This window comes from Lepisosteus platostomus, chromosome 16 (genome assembly GCF_059453375.1).
Source record: "Lepisosteus platostomus isolate fLepPlt1 chromosome 16, fLepPlt1.hap1, whole genome shotgun sequence".
In the NCBI taxonomy this organism is placed as follows: domain Eukaryota; kingdom Metazoa; phylum Chordata; class Actinopteri; order Semionotiformes; family Lepisosteidae; genus Lepisosteus; species Lepisosteus platostomus.
In genome coordinates this window covers 13,473,294-13,490,704 of record NC_142626.1, presented here as the reverse complement: position 1 = coordinate 13,490,704, position 17,411 = coordinate 13,473,294, and the positions used below count along the sequence as shown (strand labels likewise).

Here is a 17,411-nt window from a genome sequence, read left to right as displayed (position 1 = left end):
TTAACTTCAATGGGGCATAAAAACTTCCTTGCTTTTAACAGGGCGTTTCATAATTTCTAGCTACGAAAATGATTTAAAATGCGACACCTATCATTCAACTAGAGCTTAAAATATCACAAGGAAAAATACACACCGGTATTCCATTTCTCCCTAAACATTGTAAGCTTCGAAGTCTTTAACTAACGTGATACCGGAGTCAACAAGCATACTTTTAGAATTTGATTAAAAGGGAATATAATATGGAATCGCGTATCTAAAGAATTTAATAACGGTATGATTATATCCGTGTACTGCGACAGGGCTGTGTAAGGCTGTTTCGCCTGCCTGCTCATGCAAGCTCTCTTGTAGCCTACTGGTCTAGGTGCGTGACTACCAACTGGCAGGTTGTGTGTTCGAATCCAGCTGGTGCTGGACTTTTATTTTAACAAACATTTCTTCGAAAAAATAGGTAAGCGATATTATGGACAATCAATTGACTTTTATATTTCAAAATATCGCAACATGATCGATATTTGCGATATTTTGAACATATCTTCCCTTCTGACAGCCGTTCCTGCTTCTATTGTGTGTGTGTGTGCAACAGTAAATTTTTATAGAGAAATGGAGGCTGGACAGTATGCGTTACAATATAAACATTTATATTGATTTAAATCGTGTTCTGATTTAAATCGCAAACGCGTGTTTAATTATGTGTTTTTTAATCATGATCAGGCTAATGCATTTCTACATTTTCTGTATGAACCAGCTTAGAGGTTCATACAGAAAGACAGCTTGTGTTTAAATTGAGTGTAAGGTAATTTATGCTTCTAAAGTCATGGTCAGTATTGTTGTACTGTGCTGTACTGTGTCACATTATTTTATAGCGTTTTTATTGCGTTATTAAATCCGGTGGCGCTGTGTTAGTTTCCTGACTCGCATTATTTAAACTGCGACACTGATCATTCATCTCTAAATAAACTTTATTTTATATAGCGTTTTAAGCGAATAGGTAATTAGATTGCTCATAAACCTAATCACTTTCTCTACATAAACACAGCGTGATTGCTCTCTGAAAATGCTTTTCCTTTATTTTTAAAGTAGGCTCAGATTTCAACTATAGATCGTATTATTATAAACTTTCTTGGAAAAATGTATTTTATGTAAACCATGTTTGCTATTAATTCATTTAGGGCTAAAATACGTTCATTGTCTTCTAATCGAGTCGAGTTGACATTGGAAGCCTGCCACACCCGGACCGTTAAACCAACGCATTAGCACGTCAAAGCCCATTGAGCCAGTATTGGCTTTAGTATCCCCCCCTTCTCCCCTCAATTCAATTCAATTCAAGGTGTTTTATTTGCATGACAGATGGGTACAAGCAGTGTTGGGTACTGTATGTATATTGTAACGCTTACAGCAGACAGGCACTGTGTAGGAGCCGACGCACCAGAGCAGCGCCTGCAATTTTTATATTTATAACTTAGTTTTTAAAATTAGTCAAGCAATACGAAGCATCTCCTTTTACTTAGTGCCTGAGCATACTGCAACGCGTGTGAAGCCCATAAACGATATTAATTTTGGAACTTAAACATACAGTATATGGCTGGTCTCGGTACTTTAAAGAAAACATACACACCAGTATTCCATTTCTCCCTAAACATTTTAAGCATCGAAGTCTTTAACTAACGCGATACCGGAGTCAACAAGCATACTTTTAGAATTTGATTAAAAGGGAATATAATATGGAATCGCGTATCTCCAGAATTTAAAGACCAGACATTCGCAAACTCGTTTTCAATAAAATTATTTTATACATTCAGCAGTTTGTGAGAGGGACATCCAGCAGGGAGAGACACACACACCGGTTTTCATTGACAACATTGTTTTTTTTTTAATTCCTCTTGTCTAACAGGAATGTTTTGTTTGTGGAAAGACTGTTAGACAAGAGGAAAAGACCGCCTCCTCCTACGAAGCATTTCGTTGATCCGATCACGAATTCTTTTCCAGTCGTACGCAGCAAGGGTTGAGAATCTCCGATTCACCATCGTACTAATGGTTTCCCGGAGATTGCAAGGCAAGGCACCTTTGCCTCTGGACCCATCGAAATTTACAGACGTGGTCCACCCCCAGTAAATTTCAAAAGTCACAAGATTTCGAAACACGAGGGCGGCGTAGCGGTCGGCTCTTGCTTTTCCGTCTATGCCGATGCACTGCAAGTACAACCCCCCCTCCATCTCCTGGGTGATGGGTAGCAGTTGGACATCTGGGAGAATTATTCGTCCCACTGGCATCTGTGAATTCCGCTGTGCTTCCTGGGGGGAGATAGCCGGCGGGGACAGCATCAACAGATTCCTGCGCGGTGGTGAACTGAGAGGCCGGGATGGAGTGTCCTGAGGCGGTGTGTGCTCTGCGGGGGGCAGAGCTTCCTCCAGGCATTGCAGCCTGCGCGGCGGGGAGAGGCACTTTTCGGGAGACAGCTGCTCAACTGTTTGACTGCTGGAACTCTAGCCTCCCAATCCTCCCCAGTAATGCATCGTAATGCTCCCGCTGCTGCCGAAATGTCTCCATACAGGTGCTGCTTCTACAGGTTGGCACCCTGGCCAGTGGCCGAGAGCAGAGACCCACGGCCTGTGGCAAAATAACATAATTCATGTAAGAAATAAAGTCACACAGTAGTATTCATCAGACGCGGAATAGAAGTCAAAATAAACTTTTCTTTTTTTCCGTCTTACAGCTTTCTTTTTTACTGTCCTGGTGGTAGATCGTTTCGCCCGTGCGGTGTTTTCTTGAAGAACAGGCTACGAAGAAATAATTATAATTGAATTTAAAATTCAAAACGGCAATAATACCTTGTAATATGCGCTGTAATCACGTATTTCAGATGAAGTCTGCTGTATTTGCTTACCCTTCGCTCTTTGGAAGCTGGGGCGGCAGAAGCACCCCGTCTCTTCCCGTAAAACGCCTTGGTCTCCATACTGTACTATTGTCGCTGCAGTGCAGGTTTGCAGTTTTTTTTTGTGATGGGAGCTCACCCAATCCCTTGGTGTCTTTTATGCGTCACACATACTGTATTTCAGCGCCATATATTTCATGGATATTATGGAATATGATGGATATCTTAGTTATCTTTCTAGTTCACAGGTTTGCATGCATAATTTAATTTTGAAAGCCACTGAGACATCAGGTACTACTGTTGTATTTATGAAAAAGAAACAAAACAAAAAACATACTAACAACTGTGCCATCCTACTCCTTAGTTAATACATTTTATTATTCATAAACAGTTAACATTGTTAGCAAAATATTTTGAATTATATTTAACCCTATTTTTTCTTTAGTTTTGTATTTAACTTATTATATGATAGTCAGACTTAATGTATATTTGAACAGTGAAAATATATTTTTACAAGATTTTACATTAAGCACTTAAAATTAATATGGTTAATAATAGTAAACTGTAACATGCTGTAACAAGATCGGTTAAATTGCGAAGAAAATGTTTTCAGAGAAAATGTTTCAACCAAACCTGTTCCCACACACCCCGCCCCCACTACCATTAGAATATACACAAACATTTTAGCGTTTCATTCTGAGCAGAAGACCCTCACACCTGAAGAGTGCTGGCTGTGACGAATTAAACCGGTTTTACAGGTTTCAATCACAGACCATGTGACATGGGACTCAGTAAACTACAGTAACACCGTATTTGATAACGCTTTAAAAACGCTATAAAATAATGTGACTTGGCACAGAACAAGTTTACAGCACAGTACAATGCATAATATAAACCTAGAAACATATACGTGAGCAGTACTTAAGCACTGTAGTATCGGTGTTAAGACATACCTCTCAAATACTGTAAATCAAGTTAAAAATATCTCAAGACCGATTCTGGTCATAATGAAACCATGCAAGGGAGTTTTTATGTCCGTTGCAGTTCTTTTGCAACATGAATATAATTATATCGTTATTAATTTCTTGAGATACGCGATTCCATATTATATTCCCTTTTAATCAAATTCTAAAAGTATGCTTGTTGACTCCGGTATCACGTTAGTTAAAGACTTCGAAGCTTACAATGTTTAGGGAGAAATGGAATACCGGTGTGTATTTTTTTCTTTAAAGTACCGAGACCAGCCATATACTGTATGTTTATGTTAAGATTTCCCTTCAGTGGTAAAATTAGATATGAATATTCAATACTTAAACAGGCACAGTTAAGACATTAAATATACATATACATATTGTATACAGTACAGTTTGCATACGGTAATATGTTTATGTTATGCGATTAAAAAATAAATAAATAAAACTGGAAGGTCCAGCACCACCATTATGTTTATAATGTTGTTTTTGTTGGTTGTTTTTGTTGGTTGGTTGTTATTATGGTTATTAATAATACGATCTATAGTTGAAATCTGAGCCTAAATAAAAAGAAAAAGCAAGTGATTAGGTTTATGAGCAATCTAATTACTTATTCGTTTAAAACGCTATATAAAATAAAGTTTATTATTAATTTGCTGGACAGAGCGGTGAACATTATTATGCATAAGACAAAGATAACGATCCTGATCAGTTTAGAAATCTGTGTACGCTGTAAGGTTTTTACTTCTTAAACTTTTAAAATACACGTTTTGAATAGAAAGAAATCCTCTTCCTGGTAGTGTGTATAGCACACCAGCACGTCTTTTTTCTCCAATCAGAGGAGTGTCAGATAGTGTCAGCCAATCACCATTCTGCGTTGGGTAGCAACGGGTGACTGTTCTCAGGCGGAAGATGTAAACAGCTTAATGTTCGTGTTAAATTTTTTTTTAATTCAATTAAACGGGCACAGTTAAGACATTAAATATACATATACATACTGTATACAGTACAGTTTGCATACGGTAATATGTTTATGTTACGCGATTAAAAAATAAATAAATAAAAATGAAAAGTCCAGCACCAGCTGGATTCAAACACACAACCTGCCAGTTGGTAGTCACGCACCTAGACCAGTAGGCTACAAGACAGCTCACATGATCAGGCAGGCGAAACAGCCTTACACAGCCCTGTCGCAGTACACGGATATAATCATACCGTTATTAATTTCTTGAGATACGCGATTCCATATTATATTCCCTTTTAATCAAATTCTAAAAGTATGCTTGTTGACTCCGGGATCACGTTAGTTAAAGAAGCTTACAATGTTTAGGGAGAAATGGAATACTGGTGTGTATTTTTTTCTTTAAAGTACCAAGACCAGCCATATACTGTATGTTTACGTTCCAAAATTAATATCGTTTATAGCCTTCACACGCGTTACAGTATGCTCCTATTCTTTTTATGCTCAGCTACTAAGATTTCCCTTCAGTGGTAAAATTCAATATCTACAACGGGCACAGTAAAGACGTTTACAGTAAGTCTTTCTACGACAGACCAACGGACCACGAGTGCCCCTGTCGGTCAACCAATCACGCACCGCGGTATCGCGTGTCATCTTACCTGCGGTACGTGTCTGTACCGCTCACTTTGAATGGCTGCATCTGTATTCATTTTCAAGTTTTGGCTTCTTGTTCTCTTACATCGACTAGTGAGCAGGAAGGCCAGTTTTATGTCACAATCCTCGCAAACTCTTGCTCTCGCCAGGGCTGAGACCAGCAGATTCTCGTCTTCCTTCACCAACATGGCAACCATGCAGTACTTTCACTTAGTTCATGATTTTGAACTGAAATTTGCAGAATTTTGCAATACTACTGTTGTAACAGAAGAAATAAGGTTCTTGATCCCGAGATGAAGTAAAACAGATGAGTTTATTGCATGCAAGGAACAATAAAGCCGAAGTCTTGTTTCCCGCAAGAAACAACAAAACCGAAGTATTGTTCACCGTACTGTTACAAACTTTTGGGTTATATACAGTTTTCTTCTCCGTTTCTGACGTCACTCGGTCTGATGGTAAAGAGGGGGGTTCATGGTATTTGGCCAGTTTACGATGTTCTGGGCAAATGGTCAGTTTAACATTACACCCAGGGGGGTTCCTAGCTGGCATCTGCAATCCTTATCAGTTAACCCCCTTTCCTGCCATAAACCCCAGCTTGTGACTTGGAAGTCTAAACCCCCTACAGAAAAGATTAAATTCAAACCCCCGTCTTCACATCTTTCTTCACTACTTTGATACCAAGAGTTAAAACCCTGTCTGAGAGCTTGGGACCTCTGAGTGAGGTGTGGATCAATATTGCAGCTGGGGTCATGATTTTGATTAGGAGCAAGTGGGAATTAAATAGAAAGAAAAGTTCCACTCAGTGCTCTATATTCAGACACATCTTTCTACAGTCTTCTTCATCCCACTGTGTCTCACCTTCTCCGTAATAAAACTGTGATGAGAAATATAAGATGCCTGATCTTGTAAGAAAAGCTTCCCCTCTCATTTCCTTGTCTCGCAGGTTAAAACCTGCTCCTCACTCTCTTGTTCCTCTTTAACTTCGTCCCTTTCTTTCTCTTGTCTGTTCTCCATCTGTCTCAATCACTCTCTTCACAGCAGTAATGCCAGCTAGACCCTTTTCTGTAGTGCTGCTCAGTCAGTATAGAAGTGGCTATTCAACAGTAATACCAGAGTGGAGTAAGGAACACTCTGCTTCAACAGTGTGGACAGTGTTGCACACACCTTTTCCCAAAAATCTCAAACTCTAAAATATCAGTGCTTTCCCAGACTACAGGAGAGAGTGTGCCTGTGGCTCCCTGGGACCACAGTATGCACTTTGGGGAATCAGTAATAAGCATTGAAACTGACTCCGAGACAATAGATGTGTCCTAGGAATAAAGTTAAAAAGGATCAGCTGGTGATTGGGATTTCTCAAAGCAAAATTCAGATCACTCCAAATAGTGTCCAATGAGAAGTGTATCCATGAGAGACACATCAATTTCCAGCTGTTATAGATCCTTAAGGATTTATATCAGGATCCAAGTAACACAGAGTAACATTAGGACACTATTCACTAAGCTGTGTCCCCTGCATCTATTATCTTACATAAGGGGTGACCCAGATATCCATGTCCCAGGTAACCCCATAAAAACACACAGCAGAGGGAAGTAACAAAGAATGAAAAATTTTGTATATTATCCCTAACAATGGCAGATGCAAATGTTATTTCCCTTATTCAACAATTGAAGAAAAAGAAACGGGCATCCATCAGATAAAATACAGGTTTTGATGTAAAACTGGACAGTGTGAGCCCCATGTAGTCTGATTTTAATATGTCTTTCCACTAGGCACCACACTGTAATTGGATACAAAACAATGGGGTTTAATTGTCATTCTTTAAAAGTCAATTTTCTAAAGTTGTAGCTCATGAAAATACCCAGATTTTTTCCAGTGCTACTCCAGTGTCTTCTACTGAAACTGGGGGAACAAAGACAGCACATTCTGCATGAGGTTTTATAAAACCAGGTCCAAGGGTCTCAAATCCTCTCCATAATCTAAAATTATACAAATACTTACGTCCAGTTATAGACACACAGACACACAGGGAGCTCAGTTATAAATTTCTTAAAGATCAGAGTTTGCAATCCAAATTCTTTTCTTTGTAGTGCACAGTTTCTTCCAAAATGTGGACTTTTTGAGAGGTTTGAGGTGCCTGAAGTGTATGAACAATAAGTAGGCATAACACACACCCTCATTTCATACACCACAGCTGTCACACACATCTCTCACTCTTTCTATAAACTTCGTAGCCTTGATATGTATTTCCATCAGTACAACTAGTGACATTACTGACCTGACAAGGTCTTAGCCTTTTTTAGCCTTTCAAAATAAAAATAAAATTAATATAAAATTCTGGAAATGTCCATTATTATTATCAGTGAGCTACTGGCAGTGACACTGACAAGGCAGACCTGTGTTGTGTATACACAGAGTGGCATCAGAGTGAGGAGCCAGGGAGGTTGTGTATTTGTTTTTTATAACGGGAAAGTGTGTTGAGTCTCAGCACGAGTGGGATGTGATGAAGAGAGACTCTGGGTTGTTAGTGTGAGAGGTCTGAGTGCGGGAGTGAGTCTCTAGAGACAGTGTGTGTGTGTGTGTGTGTGTGTGTGTGTGTGTGTGTGTGTGTGTGTGTGTGTGTGTGCGTGTGTGTGTGTGACTCAGCCTGGTGGTGTCAAGTGAGGATGTCAGAAGCTGGAGGAGGACCTGGAAGTCGGAGTGCTGACTGGTCGTTAGGGGACCAGTGAGTGTCATGTGGGAGCAGGAGGCTCCAGATCAGGGAAAGGAGGGTGTGTGAGAGATCAGGCTCGTTGAGTCCAGGAATCTGCGACAGAAGGGCTTGGCTCAGTGAGGGACCTACATTATGATCTCGGAGGTGATCAGATAGAAAGGACAGTGGAGGGAGTGAGCTGGAGACTCAGGGCCTGAGAGTCTGCAACCAGGGGACCCAGAGGTCTCTGAGGATGTGTGCCCCATGCTCTGGTGCCATGATGAGGGGGAGAGTACATCACCACTCTCAAAGGAAAAGTTCCCCAGCAGGCTATGAGGGGTGTGTCTGGAGTGGTGGACATGCCTGTTCATGGGGGTCACTACCACTGTGATAGCACGGTATCATGAAGAAACGTTGTTAGTTTTCTAACTAACCTGGTATCTATTTCAGTGGTTGTTATGGTCCTCAGTTGGAGAGTTATTTTTTCCCTAATTGTTTTCTCCTTTTTCTCTGGGTGCTGCCAATTAATATATTACGCAAATGAGGAAGAAGCATTTAAAAGGGGAAAATTAGACTTCAAAAGGGGGAATACTGAGAGATCGGAGAATATGAATGAGGTTAGTTGAGTGGTGTGTTTTAGGGATGGGAGAAAGACATGTTGTGTGCTTTTCTTTTTTGCTTTTGGTTTTTTTGGGCTGTTAGTTTGTCGGGAGGGGGGGGGGGGGGTCTTTTCTTTGTCTTTCCCCTCCCAATTGGAATACAAATGTGCTCCTCTGCCTCCCTAATAAAGTTTATTTGTTTTCTCAAACATAATTGACTCTCTCTCACACATTATAATAGTAATTTTAACAGAACTAATGTACAGTACTCTATTGACAATGGAGTCCAACTGTATTCATATTAATGGTATTCAAGTGAAATGTACAGATGGATCCCAAGTCTAAAGATTTCCCCTGTGGCAGACAAAGTCTGAGGCAGTATTCTGGTTCATACAGACTCGCTCTCTCTTGACCTGCTGTTTTGTTCTGAAGTTCAGTTTCCTGACTCGTACAAAGTGGATGCAGTCACATGGTCGATTCCTCTGCCAGATTTTGATTGAGATTGTTTATTGCTTCACATTTTGATTATGTGTTGTTATAGTTATACTTGTTTTTGTTTAAATTGTTTATTTTCTTCAAAAGAGAATGTTGTTTTCCTCAACACATCTACAAATAACAATCAAAATCTCCAGTTCTCTTTCTCCAGTGTTGTTAATTTACATTTTGTATGAATTCAACCATGTGAAGAATAACAACCAAAGCTATAACTTTAACAAAACGCCATAAAATGTGAAGCAATTTCTATTATAGTTAAAAGTCAAAGTCTCTCTCATTCTATTTCCCTATTCCAACCATTGTAGCTTCATGTGTCTCCCTGTTTCCCACTGTCTTCCTTCCTGACAGTTTTTTCTAATCTTTCTTCTTCTTTCTGGAGCCCAAAATTTGATGCAGCTGTTATCTTCATCATCCCCATCCACAGACACTCTGAGATGGATAATGCCATGATATTTTATATTACTGCTGAACTGAGTGTTGTAGTGAAGACTTGGAAAGAAGGATGTGGATGAGCTGTGCAGATGTTCAGCTGTGCTCCTGTCTTTTTGCCTGCAGTATGAGGCTCTGTGAACTAACAGAGAGATGTTGTGAAGATCTGGCCTCTGCTCTTCAGTCTCAACACTCCAGTCTGACAGAGCTGGATCTGAGTGTTAATAACCTGGGGGATTCAGGAGTGAAACTGCTGTCTGCAGCTCAGAGGGATCCCAACTGTAAATTAACAACACTGAAGTAAGTGAACACTGGTGATTTATTTTTATTGTTTTATTTAGATATGTTAAGACTCACAGCATTCCATTTTTCACATGCATCAAAATGTAACACCTAGAAAATACAAAACAAAAAAGAAGGGTGACCTATAAAAGTATTTTTTGTCTAATTTTTTACACGTTCTTGACTATGGGCTCTTTGTAAACATATGATTACTGAGAGGCTCAAAACACAACCTTTCCCAATTTTTAAAATATATACTGTATATGTTGTAGATTTTTAATTCTGTAGGTAATTTTCTTCTTGAAAGTTATTCTAGATTTGAACACTAGGTCTGTCCAGCTTTAACCAGTTTCTAGTGATTCTCTCCAGGAAGGTGAATTAGTGGATTTATGCAGATTTTAATGTTTTTAGATTCTTCAGTTGCTATGGGAGTGCCAGCCTCCCTTTCCATTTGAATCTTACCCTTATCTCTTATATTCATCCCTTTTTTATAATATTTTATATACATCTGAAAGGAAGTAGCTATGGAAGTGAGTTAGATTTGCAATATTTGTCAATTTGTTTATCTCAAGGTTCTTCCGGATGCTATTATCATATTTTAATTTGCATGCAGAATGATGCGCCACGCCCACCATGTTTTGACGCAGTGTACTCCATGCATTTTGAATGGCTAGATCTGTATATTAAAGGGGATCTGCGATGCTTATTTTACATTTTGGGATTATAATGAATCTGCAATGATGAGTGCATTTAAATCATAAGGAAACTACCAAGTACAAGATAACATGTACCATAACAATCTCCAATTTATATCACAAAACAGATGAAGTGTCAATGTATGGGTAGTGCCATATTGCCATCATTGTCTGTGATTCAGAATGAGGCATGCCTTAGACCAAGTGAATTTTGCTACTATGTTAATTCTAAATATTTTCATTTAACCGACACATACAAGACAACATGTTTTAGATTCTTTTAAGTATTTCAAAAAAGAAACCTGCCAACCAACTAAAACACACTCATATTTATTTTCATTTCATTTCTTGTTCACTTGCAGCGACTAGTGAGCAGGAAGGGCAGGGTTTATGGCACAATTTGCCCAAAATCTTGCTCTCGCCCTTGGTGAGACCAGCTGATTCTCATCTGCCTTCGACAACATGGCAACCATGCAGTACTTCCACAGAGTTCATGATTGTGTACTTAATTTGAAATTAGAAATGTTGAGATACTATCAGTTTATTTTGTATCGGATATTTAAAACCCAGCCTAAGAATTTGGGACTGCAGTTCCCCTTTTAGATGGTGTGGATCAATAATGCAGGTGGGATCATGATTTTGATTGGGAGCAAGTGGGATTTAGTTCCACACAGGGCTACACACTCAGACACATCTTTCTAAAGTCCTCCTCATCTCAGTGTGTCTCACCTTGCCCAGTAATAAAACTGTGATGAGAAATATAAGATACTTGATCTTGTAAGAAAAGCTTCCCCTCTCATTTCCTTGTCTGACATGTTTAATCCTGCTCCTCACTCTCTTGCTCATCTTTTACTTTGTCCCTTTCTTTCTCTTGTCTGTTGTCCATCTGGCTCAATCATTCTCTTCACAACAGTATCTGCCAAACATAACAACAAACACACATAGTCTTCCAGGTGTTTGTCCAGATAGAAAGGCCAGTGGAGTCAGTGAGCTGGAGACTCAGGGCCTGAGAGTCTGTGAGACAGGGACCCAGAGGTCTCTGAGGATGTGTGCCCCATGCTCTGGTGCCATGATGAGGGAGTGAACACATCACCATTCTTGAAGGAGAGTGGTTGCAAAAAATGTGAGAACGTTCTCCAGCAGGCTGTAAGTGGTGTGTCTGGAGTGGTGGACATACCTGTTTGTGGGGGTCACTACCACTGTGACGTCACAGTATCATGGAGAAATGTGGTTCGTTTTCTAACTAACCTGGAATCTATATCAGTGGTTGTTATGGTCCTCAGTTGGAGAGTTATTATTTTTTCCCTAAGTGTTTTCTCCTTTTTTTCTGGGTGCTGCCAATTAAGATACTGTATTAAGCAAATGAGGGACAAGCATTCATAAGGGGGAATACTGAGAGACTTTGTTTTGGTATGGCCTCATTGTTAGGCACGACCACCTTTCCGGTTCTGGCCTGTCTAGTTGTTTTTTTAGTCAGTTAGTTTGTCGGGGGGGGGGGGGGGGGGGTCTTTTCTTTGTCTTTCCCCTCCCAATTGGAATACAAATGTGCACCTCTGCCTCCCTGTGTTTTTTGGTATAATACAGTTTATTTGTTTTCTCAAACATAATTGACTCTCTCTCACACATTATAATAGTAATTTTAACAGAACTAATGTACAGTACTCTATTGACAATGGAGTCCAACTGTATTCATATTAATGGTATTCAAGTGAAATGTACAGATGGATCCCAAGTCTAAAGATTTCCCCTGTGGCAGACAAAGTCTGAGGCAGAATTCTGGTTCATACAGACTTGCTCTCTCTTGACCTGCTGTTTTGTACTGAAGTTCAGTTTCATGACTCATACAAAGTGGATGCAGTCACACGGTCGATTCCTCTCCCAGATTATGATTGAGATTGTTTATTGCTTCACATTTTGATTGTGTTGTTATAGTTATACTTGTTTTTGTTTAAATTGTTTATTTTCTTCAAAAGAGAATGTTGTTTTCCTCAACACATCTACAAATAACAATCAAAATCTCCAGTTCTCTTTCTCTAGTGTTGTTAATTTACATTTTGTATGAATTCAACCATGTGAAGAATAACAACCAAAGCTATAACTTTAACAAAACGCCATTAAATGTGAAGTAATTTCTGTTATGGTTAAAAGTCAAAGTCTCTCTCATTCTATTTCCCTATTCCAACCATTGTAGCTTCATGTGTCACCCTGTTTCCCACTGTCTCCCTTCCTGACAGTTTTTTCTAATCTTTCTTCTTCTTTCTGGAGCCCAAAATTTGATGCGGCAGTTATCTTCATCACCCTCATCCATGGACACTCTGAGATGGATAATGCCATGATATTTTATATTACTGCTGAACTGAGTGTTGTAGTGAAGACTTGGAAAGAAGGATGTGGATGAGCTGTGCAGATGTTCAGCTGTGCTCCTGTCTTTTTGTCTGCAGGATGTCATGGTGTAGACTAACAGAGAGATGTTGTGAAGATCTGGCCTCTGTTCTTCAGTCTCAACACTCCAGTCTGAGAGAGCTGGATCTGAGTGACAATAACCTGAGGGATTCAGGAGTGAAACTGCTGTCTGCAGCTCTGAGGAATCCCAACTGTAAATTAACAACACTGAAGTAAGTGAACACTGGTGATTTCTTTTTATTGTTTTATTTAGATATGTTAAGACTCACAGCATTCCATTTTTCACATGCATCAAAATGTAACACTTAGAAAATACAAAACAAAAAAAAAGGGTGACATATAAAAGTATTTTTTGTCTAATTTTATACACGTTCTTGTCTTTGGGCTCTTTGTAAACATATGATTACTGAGAGGCTCAAAACACAACCTTTCCCATTTTTTAAAATATATACTGTACAGTGCCTTGCGAAAGTATTCGGCCCCCTTGAACTTTTCAACCTTTTGCCACATTTCAGGCTTCAAACATAAAGATATAAATTTTTTATTTTATGTGAAGAATCACCAACAAGTGGGACACAATTGTGAAGTGGAACGAAATCTATTGGATTTTTGAAACTTTTTTAACTAATAAAAAAATGAAAAGTGGGGCGTGCAAAATTATTCGGCCCCTTTACTTTCAGTGTAGCAAACTCACTCCAGAAGTTCAGCAAGGATCTCTGAATGATCCAATGTTGTCCTAAATGACTGATGGTGATAAATAGAATCCACCTGTGTGTAATCAAGTCTCTGTATAAATGCACCTGCTCTGTGATAGTCTCAAGGTACTGTTGAAAGCGCAGAGAGCATCATGAAGACCAAGGAACACACCAGGCAGGTCCGTAATACTGTTGTGGAGAAGTTTAAAGCCGGATTTGGATACAAAAAGATTTCCCAAGCTTCAAACATCCCAAGGAGCACTGTGCAAGCGATCATCTTGAAATGGAAGGAGTATCAGACCACTGCAAATCTACCAAGACCTGGCCGTCCCTCTAAACTTTCAGCTCAGACAAGGAGAAGACTGATCAGAGATGCAGCCAAGAGGCCCATGATCACTCTGGATGAACTGCAGAGAACTACAGCTGAGGTGGGAGAGTCTGTCCATAGGACAACAATCAGTCTTACACTGCACAAATCTGGCCTTTATGGAAGAGTGGCAAGAAGAAAGCCATTTCTCAAAGATATCCATAAAAAGTCTCGTCTAAAGTTTGCCACAAGCCACCTGGGAGACACCCCAAACATGTGGAAGAAGGTGCTCTGGTCAGATGAAACCAAAATCGAACTTTTTGGCCACAATGCAAAACGATATGTTTGGCGTAAAAGCAACACAGCTCATCACCCTCAACACACCATCCCCACTGTCAAACATGGTGGTGGCAGCATCATGGTTTGGGCCTGCTTTTCTTCAGCAGGGACAGGGAAGATGGTTAAACTTGAGGGGAAGTTGGATGCAGCCAAATACAGGACCATTCTGGATGAAAACCTGTTGGAGTCTGCAAAAGACCTGAAACTGGGACGGAGATTTATCTTCCAACAAGACAATGATCCCAAACATACAGCAAAATCTACAAAGGAATGGTTCACAAATAAACGTATCCAGGTGTTTGAATGGCCAAGTCAAAGTCCAGACCTGAATCCAATCGAGAATCTGTGGAAAGAGCTGAAAACTGCTGTTCACAAACGCTCTCCATCTCCAGCTCGACCTCACTGAGCTCGAGCTGTTTTGCAAGGAAGACTGGGCAAGAATTTCAGTCTCTCGATGTGCAAAACTGATAGAGACATACCCCAAGCGACTTGCAGCTGTAATCGCAGCAAAAGGTGGCTCTACAAAGTATTAACGCAAGGGGGCCGAATAATTTTGCACGCCCCACTTTTCATTCTTTTATTAGTTAAAAAAGTTTCAAAAATCCAATAGATTTCATTACACTTCACAATTGTGTCCCACTTGTTGGTGATTCTTCACATAAAATAAAAAATTTATATCTTTATGTTTGAAGCCTGAAATGTGGCAAAAGGTTGAAAAGTTCAAGGGGGCCGAATACTTTCGCAAGGCACTGTATATGCTGTAGATTTATAATTCTGTAGGTAATTTTCATCTTGAAATTTACTCTAGATTTGAACACTTGGTCTGTCCAGCTTTAACCTGATTCTCTCCAGGAAGGTGAATTAGTGGATTTATGCAGATTTTCATGTTTTTAGATTCTTCAGTTGCTATGGGAGTGCCAGCCTCCCTTTCCATTTGAATCTTACCCTTATCTCTTATATTCCTCCCTTTTTATAATATTTTATATACATCTGAAAGGAAGTAGCTATGGAAGTGAGTTAGATTTGCAATTTTTATCAATTTGTTTATCTCAAGGTTCTTCTGGATGCTATTATCATATTTTAATTTGCATGCAGTATGATGCGCCACGCCCACCGTGTTTTGACGCAGCATACTCTGCGCTTTTTATTGGCTGGATCTGTATATTAAAGTGGAACTGTGATGCTTATTTTACATTTTGGGATTATAATGAATCTGCAATGATGAGTGCATTTCAAATCACAAGGAAACTACCAAGTACAAGATAACATGTACCATAACAATCTCCAATTTATATCACAAAACAGATGAAGTGTCAATGTATGGGTAGTGCCATATTGCCATCATTGTCTGTGATTCAGAATGAGGCATGCCTTAGACCAAGTGAATTTTGCTACTATGTTAATTCTAAATATTTTCATTCAACCGACACATACAAGACAACATGTTTTAGATTCTTTTAAGTATTGCAAAAAAGAAACCTGCCAACCAACTAAAACACACTCATATTTATTTTCATTTCATTTCTTGTTCACTTGCAGCGACTAGTGAGCAGGAAGGGCAGGGTTTATGGCACAATTTGCCCAAAATCTTGCTCTCGCCCTTGGTGAGACCAGCTGATTCTCATCTGCCTTCGACAACATGGCAACCATGCAGTACTTCCACAGAGTTCATGATTGTGTACTTAATTTGAAATTAGAAATGTTGAGATACTATCAGTTTATTTTGTATCGGATATTTAAAACCCAGTCTAAGAATTTGGGACTGCAGTTCCCCTTTTAGATGGTGTGGATCAATAATGCAGGTGGGATCATGATTTTGATTGGGAGCAAGTGGGATTTAGTTCCACACAGGGCTACACACTCAGACACATCTTTCTAAAGTCCTCCTCATCTCAATGTGTCTCACCTTGCCTAGTAATAAAACTGTGATGAGAAATATAAGATACTTGATCTTGTAAGAAAAGCATCCCCTCTCATTTCCTTGTCTGACATGTTTAATCCTGCTCCTCACTCTCTTGCTCATCTTTTACTTTGTCCCTTTCTTTCTCTTGTCTGTTGTCCATCTGGCTCAATCATTCTCTTCACAACAGTATCTGCCAAACATAACAACAAACACACATAGTCTTCCAGGTGTTTGTCCAGATAGAAAGGCCAGTGGAGTCAGTGAGCTGGAGACTCAGGGCCTGTGAGTCTGTGAGACAGGGACCCAGAGGTCTCTGAGGATGTGTGCCCCATGCTCTGGTGCCATGATGAGGGAGTGAGCACATCACCATTCTTGAAGGAGAGTGGTTGCAAAAAATGTGAGAACGTTCTCCAGCAGGCTGTGAGGGGTGTGTCTGGAGTGGTGGACACGCCTGTTTGTTGGGGTCACTACCACTGTGACGTCACAGTATCATGGAGAAATGTGGTTCGTTTTCTAACTAACCTGGAATCTATATCAGTGGTTGTTATGGTCCTCAGTTGGAGAGTTATTATTTTTTCCCTAATTGTTTTCTCCTTTTTCTCTGGGTGCTGCCAATTAAGATACTGTATTAAGCAAATGAGGGACAAGCATTCAAAAGCGGTAATACTGAGAGACTTTGTTTTGGTATGGCCTCATTGTTAGGCACGACCACCTTTCTGGTTCTAGCCTGTCAAGTTGTTTTTTTAGTCAGTTAGTTTGTCGAGGGGGGGGAGGTCTTTTCTTTGTCTTTCCCCTCCCAATTGGAATACAAATGTGCACCTCTGCCTCCCTGTGTTTTTTGGTATAATACAGTTTGTTTTCTCAAACATAATTGACTCTCTCTCACACATTATAATAGTAATTTTAACAGAACTAATGTACAGTACTCTATTGACAATGGAGTCCAACTGTATTCATATTAATGGTATTCAAGTGAAATGTACAGATGGATCCCAAGTCTAAAGATTTCTCCTGTGGCAGACAAAGTCTGAGGCAGAATTCTGGTTCATACAGACTTGCTCTCTCTTGACCTGCTGTTTTGTACTGAAGTTCAGTTTCATGACTCGTACACAGTGGA

At 39.7% G+C, this 17,411-nt stretch overlaps 1 protein-coding gene across 1 annotated transcript in view; it reads left to right on the top strand.

Moving 5' to 3' along the window:
- LOC148646899 (protein NLRC3-like) overlaps positions 1 to 17,411 on the top strand; it is a 1,251,308-nt gene that overhangs the window by 328,824 nt on the left and 905,073 nt on the right. The window contains exons 3-4 of the mRNA XM_088608945.1: positions 9,797 to 9,970; positions 13,089 to 13,262. Coding sequence (XP_088465071.1) covers positions 9,797 to 9,970; positions 13,089 to 13,262 — 348 coding nt within the window. The remainder of the gene's footprint in view (positions 1 to 9,796; positions 9,971 to 13,088; positions 13,263 to 17,411) is intronic.